Below are 27,591 nucleotides of genomic sequence, written 5' to 3'. Positions count from 1 at the left end.
ACTCCTCATACTGAATTTAAACCTTATAAAATTTCTGCAGCTTTATGTTCACTTTCTGATCTAACCCACCTCTAAATGTAGTCTATTTCTGTAGACACTTCCAAACAATCTTTATAAATTTTCACTGCTCTGATCTCTTTAACATCTTGATTGCCAAAATTCAGCTTCATAGCCATGGAATTTTTATGAAGACATAAAACATTAATGAGTACTTGCATTTTCATACGTCACTGCTCCTATTTATTACATGTTCCAATAAATCAATAGACTGAAGCACTAAGACATGCTGAAACCTAAACTTAAAACCCAGATGGAACTGCAGTGTATAGATTACAAATAGGCTTTTCTTTCCCAGAATTTATATACAGAAGCCCTTCGGTATGCAGCTTTTCCTGAACAAATTACATTAATACATTTCTTTTCTTTTTTACATTTGTAAAAATTCAAGGAAATTACTTAAAGGAATATTATTTGCAAGACATTTGGCAGAAAGTGGTTTGTAAACATTTAGGAAACATAAGCTGTAACAAACCGAATACAATTTTGTGGGTAAATCCTAAATAAACTGGATTTTGGAAGAACTAGAATTTGCAGCAACCACCCTTATAAAGAGATTTGTCCACTGTCAACGAAAAACAACCAATAATACCATTCACTAGGTTTAGATATCAGCACAGTATAATGAATTCTAAGAGGATGGGGCTTGATTCGTGGTCAAACGTCGTACAAATTAGGAGCCCAACATGATATAACAAAGAATGCTTTACCATAGTTCCAGCCATTCCATTTCCACTTTATCCTACCCTTGTACTAGGATAGATGAATGATGATGCCAGTTAGTACTGTAGCTAAATTTTAGGAGAAGCATGCTTACAGATACAAGGAGAAAGTTTATCCTTAGTTTTTGGTAGTGTTCAAAGCATCAGTTGATAAGTTGAACAAGTAATGTTAACAAATGGAAGACAGACACACAGCATTAAAGGAGTGGAAGAACCTCACCCTTTAACTAACTTAAGTATTTTATTTTACTACTCTAAAACCCAGAGCTAGGGAGCTAAACTGTTTGTGGATTATGTCTTCTTCAAGACACACACATGGCCAGCCCCTCCATGAAAGCATAAATCAATATATATTTTCTAAAGCACTTTCAAGATAATTTATATTCATTTTAATGACACAACATATTTGGAAATTAGAAAACTTTTGTTCACTGAGGATTCCAAAGGACTTGAAATAGAACTCAATTTAGTAAAAGGAATTGGTATACCCGAAAGCACCTGAAGCACTCATTTTTTAAAACCCTTACCTTACCTGCAAGATTCATGAGAAACAGACTTCATTTTACTAAGACAAAAGCTTGCTGCCCAACTGATACTCCATCAGATAGACTACATGTTGTAATTACTTTACATGTAGTTAAAAAGTTACATTATATAAGCCACTAAATACTGACATTCAGTTTCTTGCAAGATCTTAAAGGCAGGTGAGAAGGAAGAGAAAATGGAAGAGCCAGCAGACTGCATTTAATACAACATTTTGGCTTGAAGAAGGATTTACCTACAGCTTCTGATCAAACTCCTGTTTGTTCATGTCAGCCATACTTAAGTGGTAAGAAATCAAACTTTCACTCTTTATAGTCCTTATATACCACATTATAGGACGCAGAGTCAATTTATAGAAACATATTTTTGTAATGAAACAGCTTATTTAACTATAAATGGCATGGGTTTCACATTAAAGTTTAAATACAGCGGTTTTGAGTCTTTCTAAAAATACGAATATACAGTATTGTTTTAGGTGGTCATTTGCATAGCAAACTATTAAACTAGAAACTCAATGGTTCTAGGAAAACTTCACATTATGGATAGCTCCAGAAAGACATATTCAAAACTAAATCACTTCTCTTAGAAAACTGTAACCTTTATTTGCTCATCCAATAGCAAGCTAACCACTTTTACCCCATCCCCACTTGACACAGTCCACCAACCTGAACAGATTTTGTGCCACAATGTAATTCGAAAGGCTTATCATTTACTTTGTGACTCTACTGGATAATCTAGATGTAAGCAAGTCTGGAGATTCTAAGGTGTGGGTCTCCTGTATTAGAAAAGCATAGTTTACAGTATATTTAAAAAATTGCATTCAGTAATATTGCCTTTTGAAAAGATACCTTCAAATTGCAAACACATCTATTTTCACAAAACAATTTGGTCAGGAAAGTTTATTTTAACATTCTAAAGCAGTAATGCTTTAGATGTTACTTAAGTGCCCCAGACAGGATTAACAAAATTAAATGTTTCTAAATTACAAATTTAGCTCCTGTAGGAGACTCAGAAAAGAAACAGAAGAAAACAATCCCCCTCCCAAAGGAAATAATGACACACACATTTTGAAGAAACCCCAATGTTTCATGCAGTGGTAGGCAAGATGTAAAAAGCCACCCAAATTCACACATTTCTACACCAATCATCATCAGAAAAAAGTACTCCGTAGTCAATCTGTACATCCAAATGCATTTGAGAATCTACACCTACGTTACATTATTTAATGTTATATACATTTATTACCCACCCCCTTGTTTTTAATAATTTCTTATGTAAAACCTTCATTCAAACCCAAAAAAGATGTAAGACTAACTTGGGGGAAGGAAAAAGATAATCACTTTAGACATTCAGTTAAAATGTAGTTTATCTAAATCTCAAAATGTTTAATAAAAACAAGTATCTTCTCCATTTAACACTTTGCTTTCTAACTGTACAGTAAATTGCATTGTAGAGAGTACACCTCTATCTTCAGACTGTATCTTCTTTGGATGGAATTAAGATGGAACTGAATAGTTTTAAGATAAATAAATGGGAAGTTGGTCCAACTAAGATGACAGCAGATATATTACATGCAGGATTTTAATATTTTTTAATTCTCTCTTTTTTAAAAAAGGATGCAGTTGGATTGGGGGGAAAAAAAACAGGTCAAAAAGAACCCAGATTCAATATATAAAAATGTCCCACAATAGGTTGACGATGGCAGTAAAAATAAGAGAAAAGAGTAATCTTTCTGGAACATCATTTTTCAATAACGTAGAAACACTAAGTGCCAGGAAGATTCTATTCATGTAATTTTAGCATCCAAGTTTCCCTCTATTTATTTTATTGGAACAAATGCTTTAAATAAACTATTTGTCCTCTTCACTGAAGAGAGCTGGTCTATTTCATCTTTAATAAGCTAGTTTTTGGGAAGATTAGCCATGTACTGTAGTAATGCCTACTGCATAAAATCCAAGCATTTGCTGTGAACAGTTGGAGAAAGCAGTCAGTAAGAACCTAGGATCAATGGAAATAGATGTTACTTTAAGCCATCCACGAAAGAGAGACCCACAGAGTACCCAGTGTGAAAGCCCAAATCTCTTCTTGCGCTTTTTTGTTTTTTGCTGTGCAAGTTCCACCCCTATGAAAGAGAAATTGATCCGAAGTTCCAGGTTTTCTTGGGTCTCTAGTCAATTTTCACATTAGTATAGATTTTTCGGACAAAGGCACTTGTTCCCATGTAACCAATTGCTCCTGCAAAAATAAAATAACATGTTTTGAAACAAATACATATAAGGCAATATCCATCATTTACAAATACTAAATGCTCTCTGCTCTGGAAAGTTACTCTTTTTTCAAGATAACATCTTTTATATTAGTGTTTGCTCTGAACTTGCTAAACTGTATCATTTGTTTTGCAAATCACCTATTACTGTCGTATACCAAGTTAGACCTGACGTGATATTTTAGAATTAGGTATCAGTTATTACATGTATAATAACTATACAAATTAAAATACATCACTTACAAAGCAAGAGTAATTTGATAATTCTTCATTTGTTAAATGAAGAAACATGTATCTTAAAAATTTGAGCATAAATTGTTCTAGGTCATTTAAACCATTTTAACATGTTCCCCAAATCATACGATTCCTAATGGAAGTAAATGTGATGGGATTCTCTCAGAAAAGGACTGAGAACCATGGCGCAATGGCATTTGAAGCTCTAAAGAGGCATTTTCTGGAAGAATTTTTATCTTTAAATTGCAGAAGCTCTGTGGTTGGTAAAAAGGAAGACATATTTGAGGAAGTGGATGAGAGAGACAGCTCAGTACATCAGGAGTTGTGAAATGTTTTGAATAATTAGCCTCAAATGAGGCTCAGAACATCAGAAAGCAAGGAATTTGTCTGTTTTGTTAAATTAGGTATTTACTTTCTATACCCTAGAGAGTACTTGGCACATGATAAGGTACTCAATAAATACTTGCTGAGTGTATTAATGAACTGGATAGCTCTTCACTGCAAATTATACTAAGGAATCCTCAGAACAAGACAGGTAGTCAATCAAGTCAAAGAGAAGATTCTCCATTGGATTTAGAAATTTACCATCCGAGCCTAAAAGTAAATCTTCCATAAGTTAATAATGATACACACACACACACACATACACCCCTAATTAGTCACCTTTTGAACTAACTTCTATTCACCCAACTAGTGTATACAAGGAAAGAAATAAGTCTACTCTGCCTTTCCTATATATGAACTGTACCTCAAGGTACCAAACAGTTGATGAAAAGAAGTTTATCCTTATAGAAGCACTCCAGAAATATAAAAGGAACAACAGAATTTAAATATTACAACCACCAAAGCATTATTTGAATGAGGCAATAATTAACAATGGCTGCTAACTTCACAGAGAAAATCAGTACCTCCTGATAAGTTTACAAACCCCTATTAAGTACTGTCGGACAAGTATTCCTGAGTATGATTAGGCCTATAGCTCTAACTACCCCTCTACAAGAAATATGGGGAGAAACACATGGAGAAACATTAAATGACACCTCAGGAAAATTCAGAGTGTGGGAAACTCTATAGAAATTAAAACAAAAAAACAAAAACTCAAATTTCTTACAGAAATTATAAGGGAAAAGAGAGAGAACATCAGTAGATTAAAAGAGTCCTAAGAAACATTTTAACCAGGGGGCTGTGTGGCTCAGCTGGTTAAGCGTCCGACTCTTGATCTCAAGATCAAGCCCCATGTTGGGCTCCACAATGGGCATGGAGCCTACTTAAAAAACAAACAAACAAACAAAAAAAAACATTTTAACCAAGCAATGCATGGACCTTAATTAGATCCTGATGCAAACAAACTATATTTAAAAAGACATGGAAATGGGTGGGGTAAATGTGAATACTAACTGAATATTTGAGCATATGAAGGAATTAGATATATGTATATACTGAAATATAACTATTATTTATCATTACAAATATTATTATGTAAGTATATAATTATTATGTAACTATACTCCAGTTATACATGTGCGCACACATATATATGAACTGAAATATTTACAGTTATAAAAGACTCATGATTCATATGAGAATAAAAAGAGGGATGAGATGGGATTATGAATAAGACAAGATTGGCCATGTGTTGATAATTACTGGTATTAGGTGGTACATGGGGACTCATATATATACATATTTTTCATTTTATATATACATCCATATATATAGTTGTCCCTCTTTCTGCATATATTTGAAAATTTCCCATAATTAAATACTAAATGTATTCTTTTTTTAAAAGATTTTATTTATTTATATGACAGAGAGAGAAGAAAGAGAGAGCACAAGCAGGGGGAGCTGCAGGCAAAGGCAGTGGGAGAAGCAGGCTCCCTGCTGAGCAAGAGCCTGACTTGGGTCTTGATCCCAGACCCCAGGATCATGAACTGAGCCGAAGGCAGACGTCCAACAGATTGAGCCACCCAGATGCCCCTCAAAGTATTCTTAAAACCCACCAAGCAACAAAGCAAACCTATTTCTAATTATTTTTGCAATTAATAGATGTTTATTATAACACAAAGTAGTTACATTACAATTACATTTGGAAATAGTGATAATTCATTCTGAAATAGTTGTAAAAGAAGTCCTTATAAAGTAAGGAAAAAGACCATTCAACTTGTAAATAGGAACCTAAATTCTTAGAACATAGAGAAATCTATAAAATTTTAACAAGAATCAAAAACTTAACTGGCCTAGTATCACACCAATGCAATAACCAAATCTAATATTCCAGAGTTATAAAACATTGTTCCCCTCTGAGCAGAGAGATGCTTAAAAGCCAAACAGTATCAATCTGGAGAATCATTTTTCCTAATCATATGAGTATCTCAAGAATAAGCATATAAAGATATGACTTTATAAAAGGAAAATACTAAATACGCTCTCTAGAAATGTAAACGTCTTGAGAATAATAGAGATACACTTTTAAACTTAATTTCCTTAAAGCTAAAATGGTACGATCAAAATATGAAAACTGTAACAATCTAATTATTTCCACCTTAACATATTTCTTTTTCCTACATTAAAAAACCAATAAATAAATATTTTTCTTTCAATCACTGATTTAAAAAAAAAGCATTTTAGCAATATAACCTGAGAAGCATGTACAATTCTGTATTATGATGACATTTTAATCAGTTCATCTGAACTGCTTCCTCCCCCCTCACCCCCGCCAAAACAGATTAGCACTGAAGGCACACACACCCATAAAAGAATATGTGCTGGGACACTGCCAGGATAGCAGGGAACTGTAAATGTGCCAGGATTTTCAGGCAGCAAGATGAAATTTCAACAGAAAAAGCACTAAAAAAATTAACTAAATTCATTTCATTTTCTTTGTAAATGTCAAGATATTATCTCTCTAGGTCTTCCTAAGATCACATATAGTCAAGAAAAAAAATTTAACCCTCTGCATAATCTCATGATTCTACACATCACTGAATGCTGGAGATAATCAAGCTAATCAAAGATAATCAAAGATCTCACATTAAATAAAGAGGAGTTGGAGGAGCAACATTCTGAAGGAAGGAAGGCTAATAATAATACTAACGCAAACTTCTGACTGTCTAGAGATAGGCAAGGATGTTCCCTTGTGATACAAATCTAGTTTTAACCTGCAGATCCTAGCCCTCTTTCCCTCAAAGTTGGTTAACTAATTATCACAGGGTAAGGATGGTTATCACAGCAGCTACAAATAAAATATGTGATCATAATATATAGAACTGTCTCTGCTTATAGCTTGTGGAATCAGTTTTACTACTTTACAGTCAATGTCGTGTGTGTGTGTGCGCACGCGTGCATGATCATGCACGGTATATATAAATGGGACAGATTTTAATTGACATAAAACATTTGTTTTAGGTTAAGGTGTACAACATAATAACTTGATATATGTATATATTGTGAAATAACCACCACAATAAATTTAATTAACATCCATCACCTCATATAGCACAGAGTTATGATTTTTATTTCGTGATGAGAACTTTTAAGATCTAATCTCTCAGCAACTTTCAAATATACAATATTGTTAACTGAAGTCACCATACATGCCTAGAACTCATTCATCTTAAAACTGGAAGTTTGAACCTTCTGACCACCTTCACCCATTTTTGCCCATACTCCTACTCCCCCTGCCTCTGGTAACCACCTATCTATGGAACGTAATCTTTTGATGGAGGAAAAAAGCAATCTTGTACCCCAAAGGGCCACAAATGCCATACCAGAACCTAGCTTTCAACAAGATTATTGTTATCTCCCTTATTCTATTGCCTACCTTAGAGCTAAAGATGGAACTACCAAAAAAAAAAAAAAAAAAGTCAGGGAGCCTGGGTGGCTCAGTGGGTTAAAGCCTCTGCCTTCAGCTCAGGTCATGATCCCAGGGTCCTGGGATCAAGCCCCACATCGGAATCTCTGCTTAGCGAGAAGCCTGCTTCCTCCTCTCTCTCTCTCTCTCTCTCTCTCTGCCTGCCTCTCTGCCTACTTGTGATCTCTGTCTGTCAAATAAATAAATAAAATCTTAAAAAAAAAAAAGTCAATGGCAAATAACAGAGAAAGGAGAAGGGTCTGAATCATGAACTATCTAGAAATGTGTCTACGGTCATTAGTCCTTAAGCCTGGCATCACTCCTATGGGGGAACTAGAGAATTAGCCTCATTCATCACGTGGAAACCTGAATCAGAAGAAAAGTTAAGTTACTTGTATGCATGTTCCTTAAGGTACCTCTGCTTAAACTCAGGGTCATGAAGTTGTTCTGAGGTGAAAACACATGGTATAGGAACCTAAACAAACTAAAGACACAGAGACACAATCCCAGAAGAGAAGAAGCGCAGGCACTGTTAGCCCTCCTCAGCAGAGGAACCGCAGCAGCCATGGCTCACTGAGCATCCTGTTTACCCACATCCAGTCACTGAAGCCTCAACACAACCCTGTGAAGTAGGTGTTTCTACGGTTTGCAAATGTGAATGTTGAGGAAGAAAGGTTAAATAATTTGGCTGGAGTAACCTGGTGAGTCGGGTCACCAGGATTCCCACCTAGAACTAACGACCCCAAAAGCCCCCGCTCTTCCCACTCCCTGCCATGTCTCCCACAAAACTGAGTCTCTCTTAACACCTGATAACAGACCTGTATAACACTTGTGCTTTACACACGATACTATGACAAATAACTCCTCTGAAAGATATGCCCATTTTACAGATGAGAAAATGAGATTTAGAGAGGTCAATATGACTTCTCATAGCCACACACACCAAAAAAACAGTAGGGGAATTTAATCCAGGTCTCTCAGGCTCTCAGGTCCATGCCCTTTCCCTTTATCAGGTTGCTTCTAAAACTTCTTTTCTAGGTGTTTCACACTATCTCTATCGTATGGTGAGACTCTATCGTATGGTGATAAAAATTACTTCTTCTACTTAACGGGAGACTGTGATAAACCCCCAAAATTGTGGCATTATCTTATTTTACATAGTTTGAAGAGCTTGGAGAACTGGATCAAGGTACAGAGCATACACATGGCACAGCCAGAACTTAAACCCAGTCTACAGATACCCAAGTGTGTACTTATAATCTGGACAATGCCTCTTAGACACGGTTATCTCTGTGAACAGTCTTAGAAACTTCCAAACAAGAATCAAACCTTAACTTGTTTACATTATTATCTTTTCCAAAGAGACTAAGTTTAAAAATGGCCAAATTTCAACATGAAAAAGAAACTAATTGTGGTATAGAAAACAGTGTAATACAGATTAGGAACAGAACATTAAAAAAGAATCAAGGATGAATTTTTGAGGAATAGTCAAAAGGACTGAAATCAGAATCTTGAGATTATTTTGTCGCTTCTGACCAAGCAACGGAATGCAATTTGCAATTACTATATTTTTCTGATTCTAAAAATCGCAAAGATTTACTCATGATATTCCCAAAATTTCAGAACTTACCACACATTATCCCCAAGGCTGTGCTAAATACCGCCATATATCCAAAGTAAAATGATGTTTGAAATAAGCCATACATCCTGAAATAAGACAAAAAAATATATATAGTATATCAATTTTTACTATCAAAGAGGGCCTTAGATTCTACTATTTATTTGTATAAACTGAAGTATAGTTAGTTGACACACGATGTTACATTAGTTGCAGGTGTACAAACAGTGACTGGACAGCTCTGACTGGACAAGTCTATACATTATGCTGTGCCCACGCAAGGGGAGCCACCATCTGTCACCGTACAGTGCTTAGGATGATACCAATAACTACATTCCCTATGCTCTATGTTTTATTCTTAAATTCTGGTATTTAAATGACAACAGTTTCCTAAATACAAAATGAGAAAATGTCTCCACTTACTTTGTTTTGAAAAAATAGTAGTAAAAGGAATACATGTAAACATAGATCGCGGTTGATGCAGCAGAGAGAAAACTTGTCCATTGCCTGAAAAAGAGGTAACTCTTTTGAATGAATAGCACTGAAACAGATTTTAAGCCCAAGAATTTTATAAAAACATCCTTGAAGATTCTGTGTATTTAAGAACAAATGCATGTGGGGCATCTGAGTGGCATAGCTGGTTAAGCAGCCAACTCTTGATTTCAGCTCAGGTCACGATCTCGGGTCATGAGATCAAACCCTGTGTGGGGCTCTGCGCTAGGTGTGGAGCCTGCTTAAGATCACCTCCCTGAATCCCCCCGACCCACCGCACTCAAGCTTGCTCTCTTTCCCTCTCTCTGTGAAACAAATAAATCTTTTTAAAAATGCAGGTAGACGGCATTTAAATATATCTACAAGGAGAAAGCCTAAGAACTGGAAGGAGAGATCCTGAATTTTTTCAGATGCCCTATTATAAGTGACCTTAAATAAACCACTTCCTTTTTCAGAACTGCCTTTTGTTCAAAATGTAGCAATGTCCTCATAAAGTTCTTACCACATCAAGCACCTTGTAAAAATATGTAACACAGTGACCACTATGAGTACAAAAACTTTTTCTAGCTGTTATTGCTTTTCCTCTAAAATCTTCAATTTGTAACTAAAAATAATTCCCATCCTAAGGACCAGAATTACTATACAGATCTTTTACTCTACTTAATACACTTCGAATGGCATCTTACTTGAAAATAGGATCGTCCCCTGAGGTTCCTCCCCAATATAAGTACTTACCACCTATAATCCTCTGCATTTAGTAGAAAGTACGTGCACACAATGGTCACACAGACGGTCACGATGCAGAGGATGACCAGCACCAGCATCATGAAGCCATAGACATAATAGATCTTATATGCCCAGAAAGACGTGAAGATGAAATACCTAAACAAAATGCAATAAACACAGTTTCTAGCCTTTATTCTTGAAGATCACCCGCTTTTGCTATAGCTCACATCTTAGTTCTCACTTTTGTCATACTCAAATCTCAATTATTATTTTCTTTCAAGTAACTTCCAACTCTTACCCTTTTTTATCTATTAAATCCTCCAAAAATCTCTCAAAAATATTTTCTTGGATAATCTTTCAAGAACAGATTTTTTAGTAGGGCATTCATCTCTAAGCAAACTGAATAAATTAGACGCTTAAAGGAGTAAAATGTGGCAAAGAAAAATAGCTAAAAATTCCTATCTTTATAATAAAGGCAATTCCCTCATTCTTTTTTTTTTTGTAGCTACAACACTACTCAAGCAATGTATTTTATATTTTATAAAACACCCTAGTAAATTTTTAAAAGTAGGCTTGATAGAGTAATAATGTACAAAATTAGGAAAATAAAGTTAGAAAAAGAAAGCCTGAAGAAGTTTCCTGCTGTTTCCAGACAACAGTAAGAGATGGCATTAACATTTTATATGAAGAACAAGACCCTCACACTAATTCCATTCCCCAAGTCATCAGCAGAAAAGGGTCTTTTCTTTTAGCCTCTTTGCTTTTTCTTGTTCTCTTCTGTTTAGCTCATTCATTTGTCATTCATTCTTTCCACAATTTAGAGGCCCTACCACATGTCCAAGAAGCAGTGAGAACAGAATCATGAAGATGACAGTCTTCTTCTACCCTCGGGGACATTACTGTAAAGGGGGATCACCAATAAGGAGGTAGTCATAATGCCCTGTGAGAAGAGCTTTATCAATGCACCTAAGGGGGCATCTTACCGGTTTGTTTAGGTAGGGCTCTGGCGAGAAGGGGTAGCGAGAAGAATCAAATAAGCCATGTGGGAGTAAGGGGAGCCAGAAGAATGTTCCAGGAATAGGAACAGCAAAGGCAAAGCTTACAAATAAGGGAATTCACTGTATTTAGAAAAACTCAAAGTTACTGAATATGGCTAGAACTTCAAGTGAAGGGGTGAGAGCTACGAGATGTGGATGGAGAAGAGATGTGTTATGAAGGTCCTCACTGGCTATGTCATGGGGTTGGAATCTTACCTCAATGAAAATGAAAAAAGGTCTTTAGTAAAGAAGGGATGTGATCAGATGAACACCTTAAAAAGATCAGTGTGGGGGCACCTGGGTGGCTCAGTGGGTTAAAGCCTCTGCTTGATCCCAGAGTCCTGGGATCAAGCCCCACATCGGGCTCTCTGCTCAGCCGGGAGCCTGCTTCCCTTCCTCTCTCTGCCTGCCTCTCTGTCTACTTGTGATCTCTGTCTGTCAAATAAATAAATAAAATCTTTAAAAAAAAAAAAAAAAGATCAGTGTGGCTACCAAGAGGAAAATGGGCTTGAGGGTGGTCAAAACAGAAGAGAACTTAAGGATACAGCAGAGAGGCTATCTAATGGAATGGAGTACTTGAGAAAGGAGGAAGAGATGTGATCCCAAAGGTACTGGGAAAAGGGGTAAGACAGGAAAATAGAGCTCAAGTCAGGGTGAGGATACAAAGCAGTATATGAGCCTAGAAGTACCGAAGAGGTTCCTGAACGGGCTTTATTAAACCACAAGCTAGAGTGACACACACTCCGGTCCCTCTATGGTACTGATTAATACCCACAGCACACTCACAGTTGGCAGGTGACTACCAGGGATGGTCCAAATCTATGTCAATTGTGCTTGTTAGTATAATTAGATAATGTAATTGAATATGACATACACCAATAAATGTAAAAGCAAAAAGGATGCATGATTCCTATGAACATTATGTTGAATGTTTTGGAGAAATTTAATAAGGTGAGTCACTTAAAAAAAACAACATGAAATTAGGTGTGGGTAAAACATGAAATATGAAAGTATATATATATAAAATATAAATATAAAATATAAAATATAAAATTTTATATTATATTTTATATATATAAAATATATAAATATATAAAATATATATAAAAATATATATATAATTTATATATATATAAATATATATATAATATATAAAATTTATATATATAAAAAATTTATATATATAAAAATATATATATTTATATATATAAATTTATATTATATTTTATATATATAAAATATATAAAAAATATATATAAATATATAAATATATATTTATATATATAAATATATAAAATATTTATATATATAAAATATAAAATATAAAATAAAATATGAAAGTCTGGGAGAGAAATGTATAAATCTAGAAGGATTCTGCACTTAATGCTTAAGAAAGGTCTTAATGTTCTTGTTCCACTTTAGAAACACTGGAAACACAGAAGAATGTTATGAATGTCAAAGGGAAAATGATGGAAACATTGACTAGATATAAATCAAAGACTTTGGCTCTACATTTTTAAAAACATGAGTGAAAGATGTACCATTAGCTGTTTTAAGTTAAAATAAAATGTTATGTATGAATCTTTTTTTTTTCTCAGTAATTCCCTTATATGAGCCAACTTTCAATTAACCAATTATCAGATCCAATCATGTCTGTTAAGAAGGTGTCCACTGTACGGGAGACAATCAGCAGTGGGGCATCTGGAAATGTGTAAGGGAGTTCTGAGCAGTCACATGACTGGCATTTTGTGGGTAAGAACCAGAGGAGTATGATTGCAGTTCTTGAGAAAGTCCCATACAAAGAAGTGTCCTGCCTAAAATGCCAGGGCATTCTCATCAAGGAACACTGGAATATGAGCTGAGAAAAGAAAAGACTTGTATTTTGCGGTAGTGACCAGGGATGCAGGTGTGAAGCACAGTACCTGGGCCCCAGGTGCATACCTCCCACCCCCAAACACATACACATTCTCCAGCACTCCTGAAGACTTCTATGGAAGGACACTTGGAATACATGTATCCGAAGATGTCAAGATCTAGACTGACTGGTAGGTAATGGTTTACCTAGTTCCCCAGACCCTCAGAAACACTTTCAAAATATAATAAAAACCAGAAATTCCTTCTATCATTCATGTGATCAAAGACTGGTTTAGTACTCTTTAGCATTCATTCTTTGATTTCTAAGCTCTCCTGTTAGGTAAGAAGGCTCTAGAACATAACATAAAACATAAATTTCACCTGCATACTTGAGACCACAGCAGAAAACTGCTTTTAGGTAGATTATGTTAGATCCCTTTCCGGGAGCCATGAAATTATCATACTATCTCTGTTAGATGCCTTCCCATCTGATGATTCTACACCTACTCCAACTCCTAAATTCTCTTATTACAATTACATCCCTCAAAACATAAATGCATTGCCACAACTTACATTTCAATAAAGATTGAGCCAAAAGGTAAAATTCCTCCCAGGCAAACAATAACTGCAGGCTCCATGAACCTGGAAAATAGTAAAATTGGCAATAAACTTCTAGTATGATTTTCACATTATAATATATCAATCCAGGTAACAGAAAGCAGATGCTTGGTACTTAAAAATAACCCAAGGGATAGAAACAAACCAGTAAAAAGAAAAAAAAAATTCAAACAGGTTATAATGCAGAGGTAGGACTTCAAATTAGCCATAGGTTTTAGTCAAAGTTCTTTCTGGCATAAGAGGCCGAGATAAGAATTTGGGGAATAGAAATTCTTGCTAACGACAGAACTCAGGAAAAACTCTAGGTATCTGCTCCTGTTCTACATCTCTCAAAAACTTCTAAAAACTTTACAGGCATTTATTTATAGAAAGCCACGGGAAAAGGAAAGTCTTTAGAGCCCTATCTGAAATAATGTTTCCCAAACTGTGGTCATGCTTTCCTTGGTTCAATAATTTCTCTGCCTATGAATTATACAATTAAGGTGTTAAGAGTTCTGGGTTACACTAGAGCCAAAGAGTGAATAAAAAATAAAATTCAAACCTCATTTATTCACTCAGCAAACAAGGCAACTGGTAATTCTCCACCTGGAATGGCTTTTCTCGTCATACTTCTCCTGCAAGCACTTGGCTCCAGTGTTCTCCCCGTAAAATCCTTCTCAAGTCCCCCAGAAAGAGGTGGGTCCTTCCCCGACGCTTGCCCTGCCTCCTGATCATAACTCTGTGGCAGCACTTACCACACTATGAACAACTGTGTGATCACATCCATATCACACCTCTCTAGTTTAGAAACTCTGGCAGGCAGAAGCTATTCCTCTAGGTATTCCCAGTGTCCAGCACAATATCTGGCACATAAAAGATACTAAACTACTATCTCTGGGATAAACAAACTAAAAAACCAAGAAGAGGGGAGTGCCTGAGTGGCTCAGTCAATTAAACGTCTGACTCTTGGTTTTGGCTAAGATCAGACCTCAGGGTCATGAGATCGAGTCCCACATTAGGCCCCTTGCTGGGCCTGCTTAAGATTCTCTCTCTCCCTCTGCTCACCGCCCCGCACATGTGTGCACATCCACACACACATACACACACACTCTCTTGCTTTCTTCCTCTCTAAAAAAACAAAACTGAGAAGAAAGTGGGATTATGAATGTTGAAAAAACAAAACAAAACCTTGAAAACCATTTAATCCAGTTTTCTTTCCTCCCTTTATAGGAATCCAAGACCCACAGAGGTTAAAAATAATCTGCCCAAGATAACACAATCAATGAAAGCCAGATCTAGTATCCAGATTTTAGATCCCATGGAATTATATATGGAAAATAAAGATACACATGAGCTTTCCTCCAACTAACTGTGACCCAGGGTTTGCAAGGTCAGGTGTTGTTCCTTCCTCTCCCTCACCAACCCTAGTGACCTCGAGTCTAATCTTGATTTGAAAGAGAAAATGGACTTTAAAAAAAAAACTACAGAATTTCTCACAATCACCAATCTAAGGAAAAAACGGAACCTGGACAATCCTAAGACTAAAACAAATCACCCTCCTTTAAAAGCGCTGTTTTTATTCAGCCTCCACTCCTATTAATGACCTCCAAGTCTACAAAAGACTGTGTATGTAAGTATCTGAATACAAATTATGTCTATTAATAAGGTAAAATATCTAGGAACAGAGGCTTTTCAATATATATCCCTTATTATGGATATGTAGAGTTTAATGTGCAGCAATTCTTATGAAAGGGAGAATGTAATAAATGTATATATGATAAGATTGTTCTACTTTTGTCCACTAGTAAGAATTAGGAAAATGAAGAAAGCAGAATAGCATAAATCAGCTCTAAAACATTTAATTTACTAACTTTAAAAGGCAATATATTTATACGAGTTCACATTTTGTTTAAATTTGAATTACAAAACATAGAAATACATTAATGACATTCCATTTTATGTCTGGAATTTGAAAAAATACAAATTCCCTCAATTTAAAAACCCATCAAGAATCATACTTTCAAAGTTGATGGGTCAAAGAAATTGTAAACTATGTTCATTCTGCTGCAATTAAAGAATGTCTTCAGCCGTTTCATAGAAATACTCATCACCTTTTGTCAGGATTAATCTGGAATTCTGGGAGGACCTCAAGAACACATTTTGTGCATACGATGTGACAGAATGTATTTGAGAGATTCTGTACTCTCCCAGAAGTGAAGACAAAGAATATTAAGCCAGGACATTATAACTGGTCTTAGTCCTAATTCATCTCTCAACCAGTATGATATATGTGGCTATAAATGTGTGTCAGTTTATTTAGAATAATAAGATATCTGGAAAGGAAAATTAAATTATAAGCCAAGGTTGCCAAACTTTTTCTGTGATGGTTCAGATAGTAACTATTTCAGGTTGTGAACGCGACACGGTCTTTGTCTGATGCCACAGTGTGAAAGCAGTCATCAATAATATGTGAACGAACAGGCATAGATATGTTCCAACAGAACTTCTTTCAGAAATAGGCAGCAAGGGGCCGCCTGGGTGGCTCAGGGGGTGAAAGTCTCTGCCTTAAGCTCAGGTCATGATCCCAGGGTCCTGGGATCGAGCCCCACATCGGGCTCTCTGCTCGGCAGGGAGCTTGCTTCCTCCCCTCTCTCTGCCTGCCTCTCTGCCTACTTGTGATCTCAGTCTGTCAAATAAATAAATAAAATCTTAAAAAAAAAAATAGGCAGCAGGTCAATTTTGTCCTGTATACAATAATAAAACTGTTGCAGCTTTAGTTCCACCCACCTAGATGCACTAGTGTACTTATCAAAGCATTTAACTTATCTGCAAATCACACCAATGTTCAGAAAGTCAAATAAGGATATAATTGATTACTACTACTAACAATATAGGTCGAAGGAAAAAGTAAAAAGACAAATTCTTAAGTTCAAACTTAAGACAGTCATTCTTATAAATACATGCCAATTCTAAAAGTTACATATACATAATTGCCTTAAGAATTTCTATATCATGAGGAACAATGACATAAGATTTAGCATTCTCTTTACCATTTTTTCTCCGGTATGGGACGAGGCACAGCATTGACACGACAAGGAAAGTTGGGCTGACCTGACAGATTTCGGCCAAGTATTGTACCAACAAGATTTAGAGGAAGAATAACAAAAAAACAGATGCAACAAACGGCCACCTGTAAATTAAATTAAAATGTGTATGATTACTCAGAATAACATTAATAAAAATAAAGGGGACACTTAAAAATTTAAACACAATTTGACCACAAAAGAAAATGTTTAAGTTCAATATAGGTTAAAATTGTATAAGATATACATTAATGAAAAAAGGCAAAGAATGTGCCTTAAGTATTAGAATTGAACTAAATACAAGCCAAACTGCTTCTCGCCTACAACAGCTGCTCGAGTTCCCCGTTCTCCCCGTGCTCTCTGCTGCGGCCCTTTTTAATCTCCTGATGTCACTTTCAGCTGTCAAGCTTCTAACATATCCTTTATCTTTTCTTGTTATAACCAACTTATCTATTTGGCTGCATTTTATTGAGCTCAGGAAGCTTTGCATGTTATTTCCCTACTCTACAGATGAAGAAAATGAAGAGAGGCTAAGTAACCTTCCATGCCCACACAGCTAGGAGGCAGCCAGACCAAAACCTCAGTTCTGATCTCCCCGTCTCAGAGACCGTGCGTGTTTCTATTCCACACTGCCTTATTTCACACAAGCATAGCTCTGTTTACACACAGGTGGGTCAATACTAAAACGGTAGGAGTATTTTTCTGTCCATCAGCAGTTCAATGTCTAACGTTATAGGGAAAACCACATAGAAATTCAAGAACCAAAGCAGTCAGTTAGGAAAATAATTATTTCTGTGACTTTTTCCTTATATAAATCTGGGTACTCAAGGACACACACTCAAGCTCTTTGCCAGCCAGGATCTGGTTAAGACCACTTCACTGTGAACTCTTATAAAATGGGAGGACTGAACTGCCTCTGAGATCACTTTCTATTATACATTTTAGGGTTCTAATAAAAAGTAAAAGTGAGAAAAGCTGAAAGAAAATTGTGAAGAAACTAAGAAAAATGAAGAAGCGTGGGGTAGAAAATCCAGTTATTACACAAGAATAGAGTCTATTTTGAAGCAACATTAGTGAAACCACATCTTCATTATATACTTGTGTGTGTGTGTGTGTGTGCACACGTGCTTCTGTGTTTTAAACAAGCCAAAGATTATCATCTTTCTTCCATATAAAACTTGTATAAATGTATGAGAGTTAAGAGAGTCCTGAAATTCCATTTTAAAGATCAAGCTTAGGAACTCAAATTATTGGTATCTCAGTTTAGACCTATTAATAATATGAATTTATGCTCCTATAATAAGAATGTGAAACATGGAAAATAAGCTGTTTTGAGATATATTAATCATTTAAAATACTGCAAATTTTACATTGCCTCATACATATCTGGTGGATGAATTCTGTCTCAATTCTTGCTGTTGACTGCTTTCTTATTGAGATTTGCTATATCATTAAGTATACAAGACCGGTAAGTGTTAACAAATCGTAACAGAGATCTATATATTTCCCTCTTAATTTACCAGAACTCTAATTTCAAACAAGAAATGAAGAGAAGCTGAAGAAAATATTCCTATGAGGAATGACATGGTCTAGGAGGTGGTTTTCAAATTGTTCTACAAACCGCTCAGGTCCTGCTGAAGAGCTTTGGAAATTCCATAAGAAATTAATTTGAATATTCTTTTGAAAACAGTGTTTTTAAAAAATATTTTAAAGTGTGCTTAAAAAAATATACAGATCCAAATGAGTTCTGTACCAAGTATTAACACACTGAAGCTATCATAACCTGGCTAGCTCATTTTCATACAAATCTGAGAATAGTTTCTCCTGCCAACAACTCTGTGTACAGATTTGGACTTCTTATAATTGAGTCATTGATTAGGAAGGTTCATGATGCTACACTGGTCTTTTCTTCTCCCTCCCCTCCCACCAATCCAATTCAGGCCTGCACTCATTTGTTCACCCAAAGTTGTACAAGCAAATGCACTACAGCACATGTGTGTGACAGGCAAGTAAGTGGCAAGTGATCTGAGAGCATATATTGCCTGTGTGCTCATTCAAAGCATAACAATAATCAATAAAAAGTCTCATCAAGACATTATCAACTGTTTGGTATTTATCTAATTTTTCCCTCTTTTCTTGTCTGTTTTTCTATACATGATAAAAAAAAATGTGAGCAGTTTGTTAGAAACTGTTAGAGACTGAACTGTGAAACCAATTTCCTATTCCTTTATGTTCAAGTTCTGGATGAGTTTACTTGAAGAATTACTCTGAGATTGTTAAGGCAAGCTATTAAGAAAAAAGTCATATGAATTAAATCATCCATGATGTCAGGATTTTTCTCAAGACTGATATTCAACCAAATAAATTGGTTACTGAAGAAGACATGACTGACCTCTTATTCATACCCCTATATATCAGATCTGTATTCATCACAACTTTATTGCTCCTCATTAAGTTGAGAATGTTAAAATACTGAATTTGCAAAATTTATTAATACTAAAAGAGTCAACTTTTATCTGTTTTCTATATTTGGCTTCCACAAAGTTTCATTTTAAAATGAAATTTAGAAAAAATAAATAAATAAATAAATAATAAAAAAAAAAATGAAATTTAGTAGGGGCGCCTGGGTGACTCAGTTGGTTAAGCGTCTGCCTTCAGCTCAGGTCATGGTCCCAGAGTCCTGGGATAAGCCCCACACCAGGCTCCCTGCTCAGCGGAAAGCCTGCTTCTCCCTCTCCTGTTCACCCTGCTTGTGCCTTCTCTCTCTCTGTCAAGTAAATAAATAAAAATCCTTTAAAAAAATAAGTAAGTAAAATGAAATTTAGTAGCTAAAAGTTAAAAAAAAAAAACAAACCATTAGTCTAATACACTGTGAAAACTCTGGAACTCAAACCAATATAGAGCCCTCCCCTAGCCTCCTTTCCTGGACCAATAGCAAAAGCAGGCAATGGAGGGAGGAAAGACTTACTCCAGGTTGAGCACCTCCACTATCTACAATAAAAGCAAGTTAGAAACAAGTACTGCCTATCAGTACTTAATACCTCAAAAATGAACCAACTTGTCAGCTCTTCCCCATTTCAGTCACAAACCAAGAATTTGGCTCATTCTTATTCTAACTCTGCTTCCAGACTGGCCTTTTACGAAATCCATGGTGTGAAAGGAATGGAAAGGGAAAATGCATTCTGAGATGGGCTATTTTGGAATGTTAAAAATATACATTTTATTTATTGTGACAGACAGTAATTGCTTTCAGGTAAGTTGATTCTGAGGAAATATACTGTCTTATCGGTCATTATGTGTTTCTTAAACATCTGCTCAGACTAGACAATTTTTATTACTCCTTTTCTACCTCATATATTTTATGCCTTTAAATCTAAATAAAAATTAATGAGCTTCAGTTTAAGCATTTCAACAATAAGATCTACTAATCAGGGCAAAGATCTACAAATCAAACAAAAATGCCCATAAGAAGTCTATTTTATGAGATTATTTTCAATATGCAAGTAAGTAACTTCCCACTTCACTTTTTGGACTTCAGTACTCTAACAGAAGAAACACTGGATTTGAGGTTAAAAACGTATGTGATGAACCTAACATCATCCTGCTACCAAAACCAGGAAAAAAGAAAACTACAGACCAGTAGCTTTCATAAATATAGACACAAAACCCAACAAATTTTAGCAAATTGAATCCAGCGACATATAAAATAGGTAAGTACATCATAACAAATTGAGGTTTATCAAAGGAATGAAAAATCAGTTTAAGATTCAAAAACAATCAATATTAACTGACCATATGACCAGACTAAAAAATGAGTTAATGATTATCTCAAAAGATGTAGAGAAAGCCACTGCAAAATCCAACCTCCATTCAAAACAAACAAACAACAACAACAAAAAAACCATTCTCAGCAAATTAGGAGCAGAAGGACTTCATCAACATGAAGGGCATCTACAAAGAAAAAATACAGGTAACACTTCACTTGATGGCACAAAACTGGATGCTTTCCCTCCAAGAGAAGGAATAAGACAAGAAAGTCTGCTCTCACTGCCTCCGTTCAACACTGCACTTGGAGGTTCTGGCCAGTGCAACGTGGCAAGAAAAAGAAATAAAAAAGTATACAGAATAGAAAGGTAGAAATGCAAGTGTCTTTACTCACACATAACATAATAATCTATGTAAAAAAATCTTAGGACCCTACAAAAAAAGAAAATAGAATAAGTGAGTTTAGCAAAGTTGCAGGATGCAAAGCCAATATACAAAAATCAATTGTTTTTAAATACACCATCAACAAACAATCTGAGTTTGAAATTTTTAAAGTGTCATTTACGAATAGAATAAAAGATGTCAATTCAAAAAAGAAATACAAAATTTAAGCACTAGAATCTATAAAAGAGAAAAATTAAAAATACCTGAGTTAAGAGCCATGCTGTATTCTATAACTAAAAGACTCAATATTGTTAATATGTCAATTCTTCCCAAATTGATCTATAGATCAATAGAACAATTCCAATTGTATCTATTGGATACAATACAATCCAAATCAAAATCTTAGTTTTGTTTTTTTTTTTAGAAACTGACAAGGTCATTCTAAACTTTACATGGAAATAAGAAGAACTTAAAAATACCAAAACAAAGTTGGAAAAGAACTGATTTCAAAACTTATTATAAAGCTACAGTAATCAAGACAGTGTGACACTGGCAGAAAAACATGACAAATTAATCCATGAAAGAGAGCAGAAAGTTCAAAAATAGATCCACATTAAATGACAAAAATACTAAGGCAATTCAGTGAAGAAAGCATAACTTTTTCAACAAATGGTGTTGGAACAACTAAATAGCCATAAGCAAAACAAAATAAAACCCGACTATTAACTCATACAATAAACAAAACTAACTAAAAATAAAATCACTGATCTTAAATGGATCATACTTAAGAGTCCAAACTATAAAATTTCTAGAAGAAAACACAGGAGAAAAGCTTATTGATCTCTGCTTTAGCAAAAGGACAGAAAAGCACAAACTATAAAGAAAAATAATTAATTAGACTTAATTACTTTTGCTCTTCAAAAGATACTCTTAAGAAAATGAAAAGTCAAGACACAAAACGGGAGAATATATTTCCAAAATAACTATAAGGCAAAGGACTATTACATACAATACACGAAGAACTTTTCTACTCAATAAGATAACAACCTATTAAAAACAAGCCGAAGATTAGAACATTCATTAAAAATATAGGGATGACAAATAAGCACATAAAAATATCTTCAACATGATTAGTTTTTAGGAAAATGCAAATCAAAACCACAATGAGACAACAGTATGTATCCACTTGAATGACTAAAACTAAAAAGACTGACTATATTGAGTGCTGGAGATCATGTGGAGCAACTGGAGCTCTTATACAAACTAGTGGGAATGTAAAATGACAAAACCACTGTGGAAAGTTTAGTGGTTTATTTTTTACTTTTTTTTTTTTTTTACTGTAGTCAACACACAATGTTATACTTTAGCAGTTTCTTGAAATATTAAACTATCATGACTGTCATTCCACCATAGTTATCTGTCCAAGACAAGCAAAAATATAGACTACACAAAGACTTGTATATGAATACTCATGACAGCTTGTTTGTAACAGCCAAAAATTGGAAATACCCCAAATGTGCATTACTGGGTAACTGGGTAAATAACTGTGGTATATCCATGGGATGTATGGAATACTACTGAGCAATACAAAGAAACAAGCTATTAATACATGCAACATCAATAAATCTTAAAATAATGTTCTGAGTGGAAAAGGACAAAAAAAGAACATATTGTGTGATTCTATTTAGGTGAAATTGTAGGTAACGCAAACTAATCTATGATGACAGAGAGCAGATTGGTGATTACCTGAGGAGGGAGGGAAGGAAAAAGGAGGATAAGAGGGGTAAATTACAAAGGTACACATCAAATACCTTCTTTTTTTGATTGTAATGATGGATTCCCAAGTATGTACATATATCAAAACTCATCAGACTGTATACTTTAAATATATACAATTCATCATATATTACTTATACCTCACTATGACTGTAAAAATATGCAGACCAAAAAAAGCCATAAAGCATTCTACATTCACCACTCTCAGAATAAAGCCAGAATTTCTTCTGGCAGAAAAGAAGGAAGTAAATGAAGAGGCAAAAACAAATCATCACCGCCAGCAGCACCACACCAAACAAAATGTGATTTGAGTCCATTATTCTGCAAGAGCATTGGGTTTCTGCTCTGTAAAACAGGGATAATCTGTGTAACACTAGCTCCGCCTCTCTCTTTGGGTTCTTTTGAAACCAGGTAAGACAAGGGGTATGAAAGAGCTTTGTGAACTACAAAATGCTGCACAAATGTCTCTGTTTTGTGATTCATCTTATTATGATTCATTTTATCAAATTTGGCACATCATTTCAGTCAGGTGAGATCCTTTTAGATGCTGTCTTCATCATTCCATATTACTAGTTTCCTCCCCGATCTCACATTCTTTTTCAATTTAATCATCAAATTACAATGCCTTTATACAAATCATTAACAATTATTTGAACTGGCCAAAGTCAAGAGTCTACCGAAAAAGAGTATGTAACACATTATCAGGAGTATCATCCCAATTCTTTAATTATATAATTATTTCATTACACATCGACCTGACTGTACTATTCACCTACATTTCTCTATCTTGTCCAACAAGATCAATACTTTTTATTCCTTTATTCTTGTCTACTAAAACCTACCAAAAAGAGGAAATGAAGTTGTTCCAGCATTTTCATTTTAATAAACCCATAATAGCTCTTAATGTTCATTATTTCTGTGATTTAAAACATAAATTTTAATAATATTCTAAAATCTTGTGCTTTATCAAGTTCACATTTTGTAAGGTAGAATTCACTTTTTTCCTTTTCCTTCTGGAAAAGTAAATTTGCTTATGTCCAGTTATACAGTGCCTCTGTTCCCTTACACAGTTATTTCAAACACTACTTATCAGCATGATCTTCATTATGTCTAGTCACTTACCTAAGCAGCAGACTAAACAGCTAAGGTGGCTGGCTACTCCTGTACCATCAATCAATCTCCTTATCTATCTTGGGCTTCACGACCCCCTTATCAGGGACTATTTTCCTCTTGTTTTTTTCTTGTTTAAAGGTTATTTTATTTAATGAATAGAAAGAGAAAGACTGGCTTAGAGCCATTCTTCTTTCACTCTGTTATGTCACTGATCCCATGTAATGAGCCTATGGTCTTGCTATGAAAGTATCTTTACAAATTCTTACTTGTCTTAGCATTTGTCAGAAGTTCAAGGTTAGTTAACAGAGTTTTTCTAACACGATTTTTACAGATCTTTATTGTTCTTTTACACTTAGGTATACTATATTCTCACAACCTTTGAGAGATCATAAAATATAAAATAGCACCTGTCCATTAATCTTGGCCTCCACTGTTTCCTCACTGTGGTAATTTCTAATCACATATCATGAATTTTATTTTTGAGAGCCTCCAATTGTTAAAGCCATTTTCCCAGTTATGGTCCAAGACTTGGATCATGAAAGAGCATTTCCCTAAATATTTGTGAAATATGATTTCCTAAAACCGATGGCATATTTCTGATAATGTTCAAGATGTCCCCCACCTAAAATAAAACAGACCCGAAGATGACAGATACAACACGGTCACCCATGACTGCTGTTTCTTCTCTACCAACTATTCTAGCCACGGAGAGAAAAAACAATAAAGTACAATAAGTCAAGGATTTATCAGTACATGCTGAGCTTAATATTAGAGAGGTTATTAGTTCCTATGCTATTTTGCAACTTTGAGTTTTAAAACTCTGCAACTGCTTCTTCGTCCCTTGAAACCTTATAATAACATCAAATCTAGGATCTGAGATTTACAGCCCACAGAAGACTTCATGCCTTAAAACTTGTTTTCAGAACATCCTCATTCCCAAGAAACTCTCACAGGACCAAAAACTCTGGGTATAATACCTAAATCATTCTTGAATAAAGAATGAAAAAGAAAAAGGTTTTATCTTCTCAGAATCAGTCTGATTTCAAGTGCATGCTCTCCCCTTCCCTGTAGCCAGGACAGACCTCTGGCCAGAACACTCCAACTTCAGGAACAGGTTTATTTGTCTCTGGAGAGTCCATGACCCCAAATTTCATTTAAATGCTCTCTTTAGTCTTCTTGTAATACTCTCTTGACTTTAGGTACCATCCCTTAAACCTAGGGCAGTAGATATCAGCTCAGATTATTACCACCACCCTTTACTTTTATCTTTTATTAAGCTAAGAAGATAGATAATTGTTCAAGTTTAATCCGACATGGATTTAACAGCTTTTATGTGTAATTTGGTACACCTGAGCAGAGAAGCTGGAGTCCGAAGATAAACCTTGCCCACTTTCAGTCTTATCTTGGGCTAGTCCTGGTGACAAGAGCAGTATTCCAATAAAATTCCAGATCCCAGTGGGCAAAATCCCTATTATCCAGGTGCCTCGACACGGCAAGTCAGAAGCCTGAAGTCACTTTTACCAAGGTTGGCTTAAACTCTCACTGTGGAATATCTGAGAAAACAGAGTACTAGAGACAAGATCACCCAGAGAAAGGGCTCGATGTCCAAGAGATCGAAGGAATGGAGGACTGAAACAGCTAAGCCTTGGGGAAGAGCATAAAGGAGTATCTGAAGACTGATTTGCAAACCAGAAGTTCAGTTAAGTAGGAGCATCCAGCTTCTCAGAAATGTTTGCTCTCGGAGCCTCTCAGCTCTCAGATCCATCCACAGATGCTGGGAACTAGAATCAGGTAAACACCAGTGATTGGATTTAAAGAAAACCTTTAAAAAATTAAAAAATATAATTCTTAATTGGCTTAGGATGAAGCCGTGAGCACTGAAATTATTCAAATTCCCAAGGATTCTAATGTGTACCCAGGGTTGAGAACTATGGAGTTTATGAGACTATACAACCACTTCCTTCATAATGTCAGTAAGTCAAATAACTAAAAATACGAATTTCAGTAGTTAAAACACTTAATGAACAACTAGGTCAAACATTAACTCAAGTTCTTAAATTTCATGTTCCAAACAAATTTTGATACTTTTAAAAGGAGAAAAAAAAATGTTAGTGCACACATCTGATTAAAACTTGAGGGCAATGGAGTATCTTTCACTTAGCATTCCTTCACTCCAAATTAGAACGCAAATTAAGAACATGGTATGGTATTCTAGGTGCCTGCTAAACACCAAGAACCATTCTTTTATACACCACAGACCAATTTTAAAAACCTTCTCTGGCTTAGTATAGAGCCTGAAACTATATTCTAGTAGTTATTAAGTTATCGAAAGGCAAAATTACATTGAGTATTAACATTTAAAACCGCATTTACGAGTGGTAAAATTTATCATTTTAGTGAAATGAAGCAACTTTAAAATATCATTTTCACCACATCAATTCAATGAGGAAAATTACAGCAGAATCTGAATTTTCATTTTTAAAGCACTATTAAAGTAATTAATTCAGCAGATCATCTTTAAGAAGTCCCTAACTCCCTACAGATACTCTCTGATGGCCTGGAACTACTATCAAGTAAATTATTTTCCAGTTCTGAATGTAATTAATTACTTTACCCTATCACTCACTTTGGCTTGTAAAAAACAAACAAACAAACAAAAAACCCCAAGCAAACAAACAAAAAAAACCTTCTTCAATTTTGAGGCAATTTTCAAAAATATTCCTAACTAAGAAGTATCAAAGATTTAGTAAAAGTATATATCCAATGTCTTTGAAAAACCCGGATTATAAAGCAAAATCATTTGGAATTTTTGTGAAAGCATGTGATAACTCCCACATAGCTAAAAGAAAACCAAAATAAGATTAAAATTCAGAAAGAGTCCAGTTACAGTTCTGCCATGATCTGTATGATCTTGACCCAATTACACAGCCTCTCTGAAAAGCAGTAACCATCCTGCACCTTGCACACATGTGTATATGAACGCGCACACGTTTCCACACTGTACATTAAAACTAAAGTCTACTCCAGGCCTAAAATTCTGCTTCTAGTAAAAAGGTAACAACAGGAGAAATTTGGAAACTGTGGGTTACCTCTGGTAAAGCACTGGTATATATCTGTGTTATAGTTTAAATGTAGTTAAAAGATCTAAAATATTTCTAAGTCTGTAATTACAGGTAAGATAATGAGATAGGATTTTAATGTCCAAAGTAACACATATTATCAATATAAATGTTTAATGAGATTCTAAAAATAAGTACACTGCTACCGAAAAAAGAAAATGTGTTCTGGAGAAGATTCACTACCTAATTCAACCAATGCACCCACCTATCACCTTAAAATACCCTCATTTCTTTATTCTTCTACAATATAGTCACCAGTTTCTCCCATCTCTGATAAAAAGTATAGTATTCTCCTGTCATACATGTAAGTTGGACTTTCACTTTACTGGCTCACAGAATGAAGAAAAATATCTTC

General features: G+C 35.0%; 1 protein-coding gene across 1 annotated transcript in view; it reads right to left on the bottom strand.

Moving 5' to 3' along the window:
• Positions 1-1,899: 1,899 nt before the first annotated feature.
• Positions 1,900-27,591, bottom strand: part of TM9SF3 (transmembrane 9 superfamily member 3) — a 67,484-nt gene continuing 41,792 nt past the window's right edge. The window contains exons 10-15 of the mRNA XM_080822739.1: positions 17,047-17,186; positions 13,973-14,041; positions 10,518-10,664; positions 9,714-9,797; positions 9,303-9,379; positions 1,900-3,557 (exon numbers count right to left, since the gene is read on the bottom strand). Of these exons, the coding sequence (XP_080678865.1) occupies positions 3,490-3,557; positions 9,303-9,379; positions 9,714-9,797; positions 10,518-10,664; positions 13,973-14,041; positions 17,047-17,186 (585 nt within the window). The 3' untranslated portion in view covers positions 1,900-3,489. The remainder of the gene's footprint in view (positions 3,558-9,302; positions 9,380-9,713; positions 9,798-10,517; positions 10,665-13,972; positions 14,042-17,046; positions 17,187-27,591) is intronic.

This window comes from Martes martes, assembly GCF_963455335.1.
Source record: "Martes martes genome assembly, chromosome: 14".
Taxonomy (NCBI): Eukaryota; Metazoa; Chordata; class Mammalia; order Carnivora; family Mustelidae; genus Martes; species Martes martes.
The sequence above is the reverse complement of the archived record's forward strand: the minus strand, read 5'-3'. Positions and strand labels throughout refer to the sequence as shown.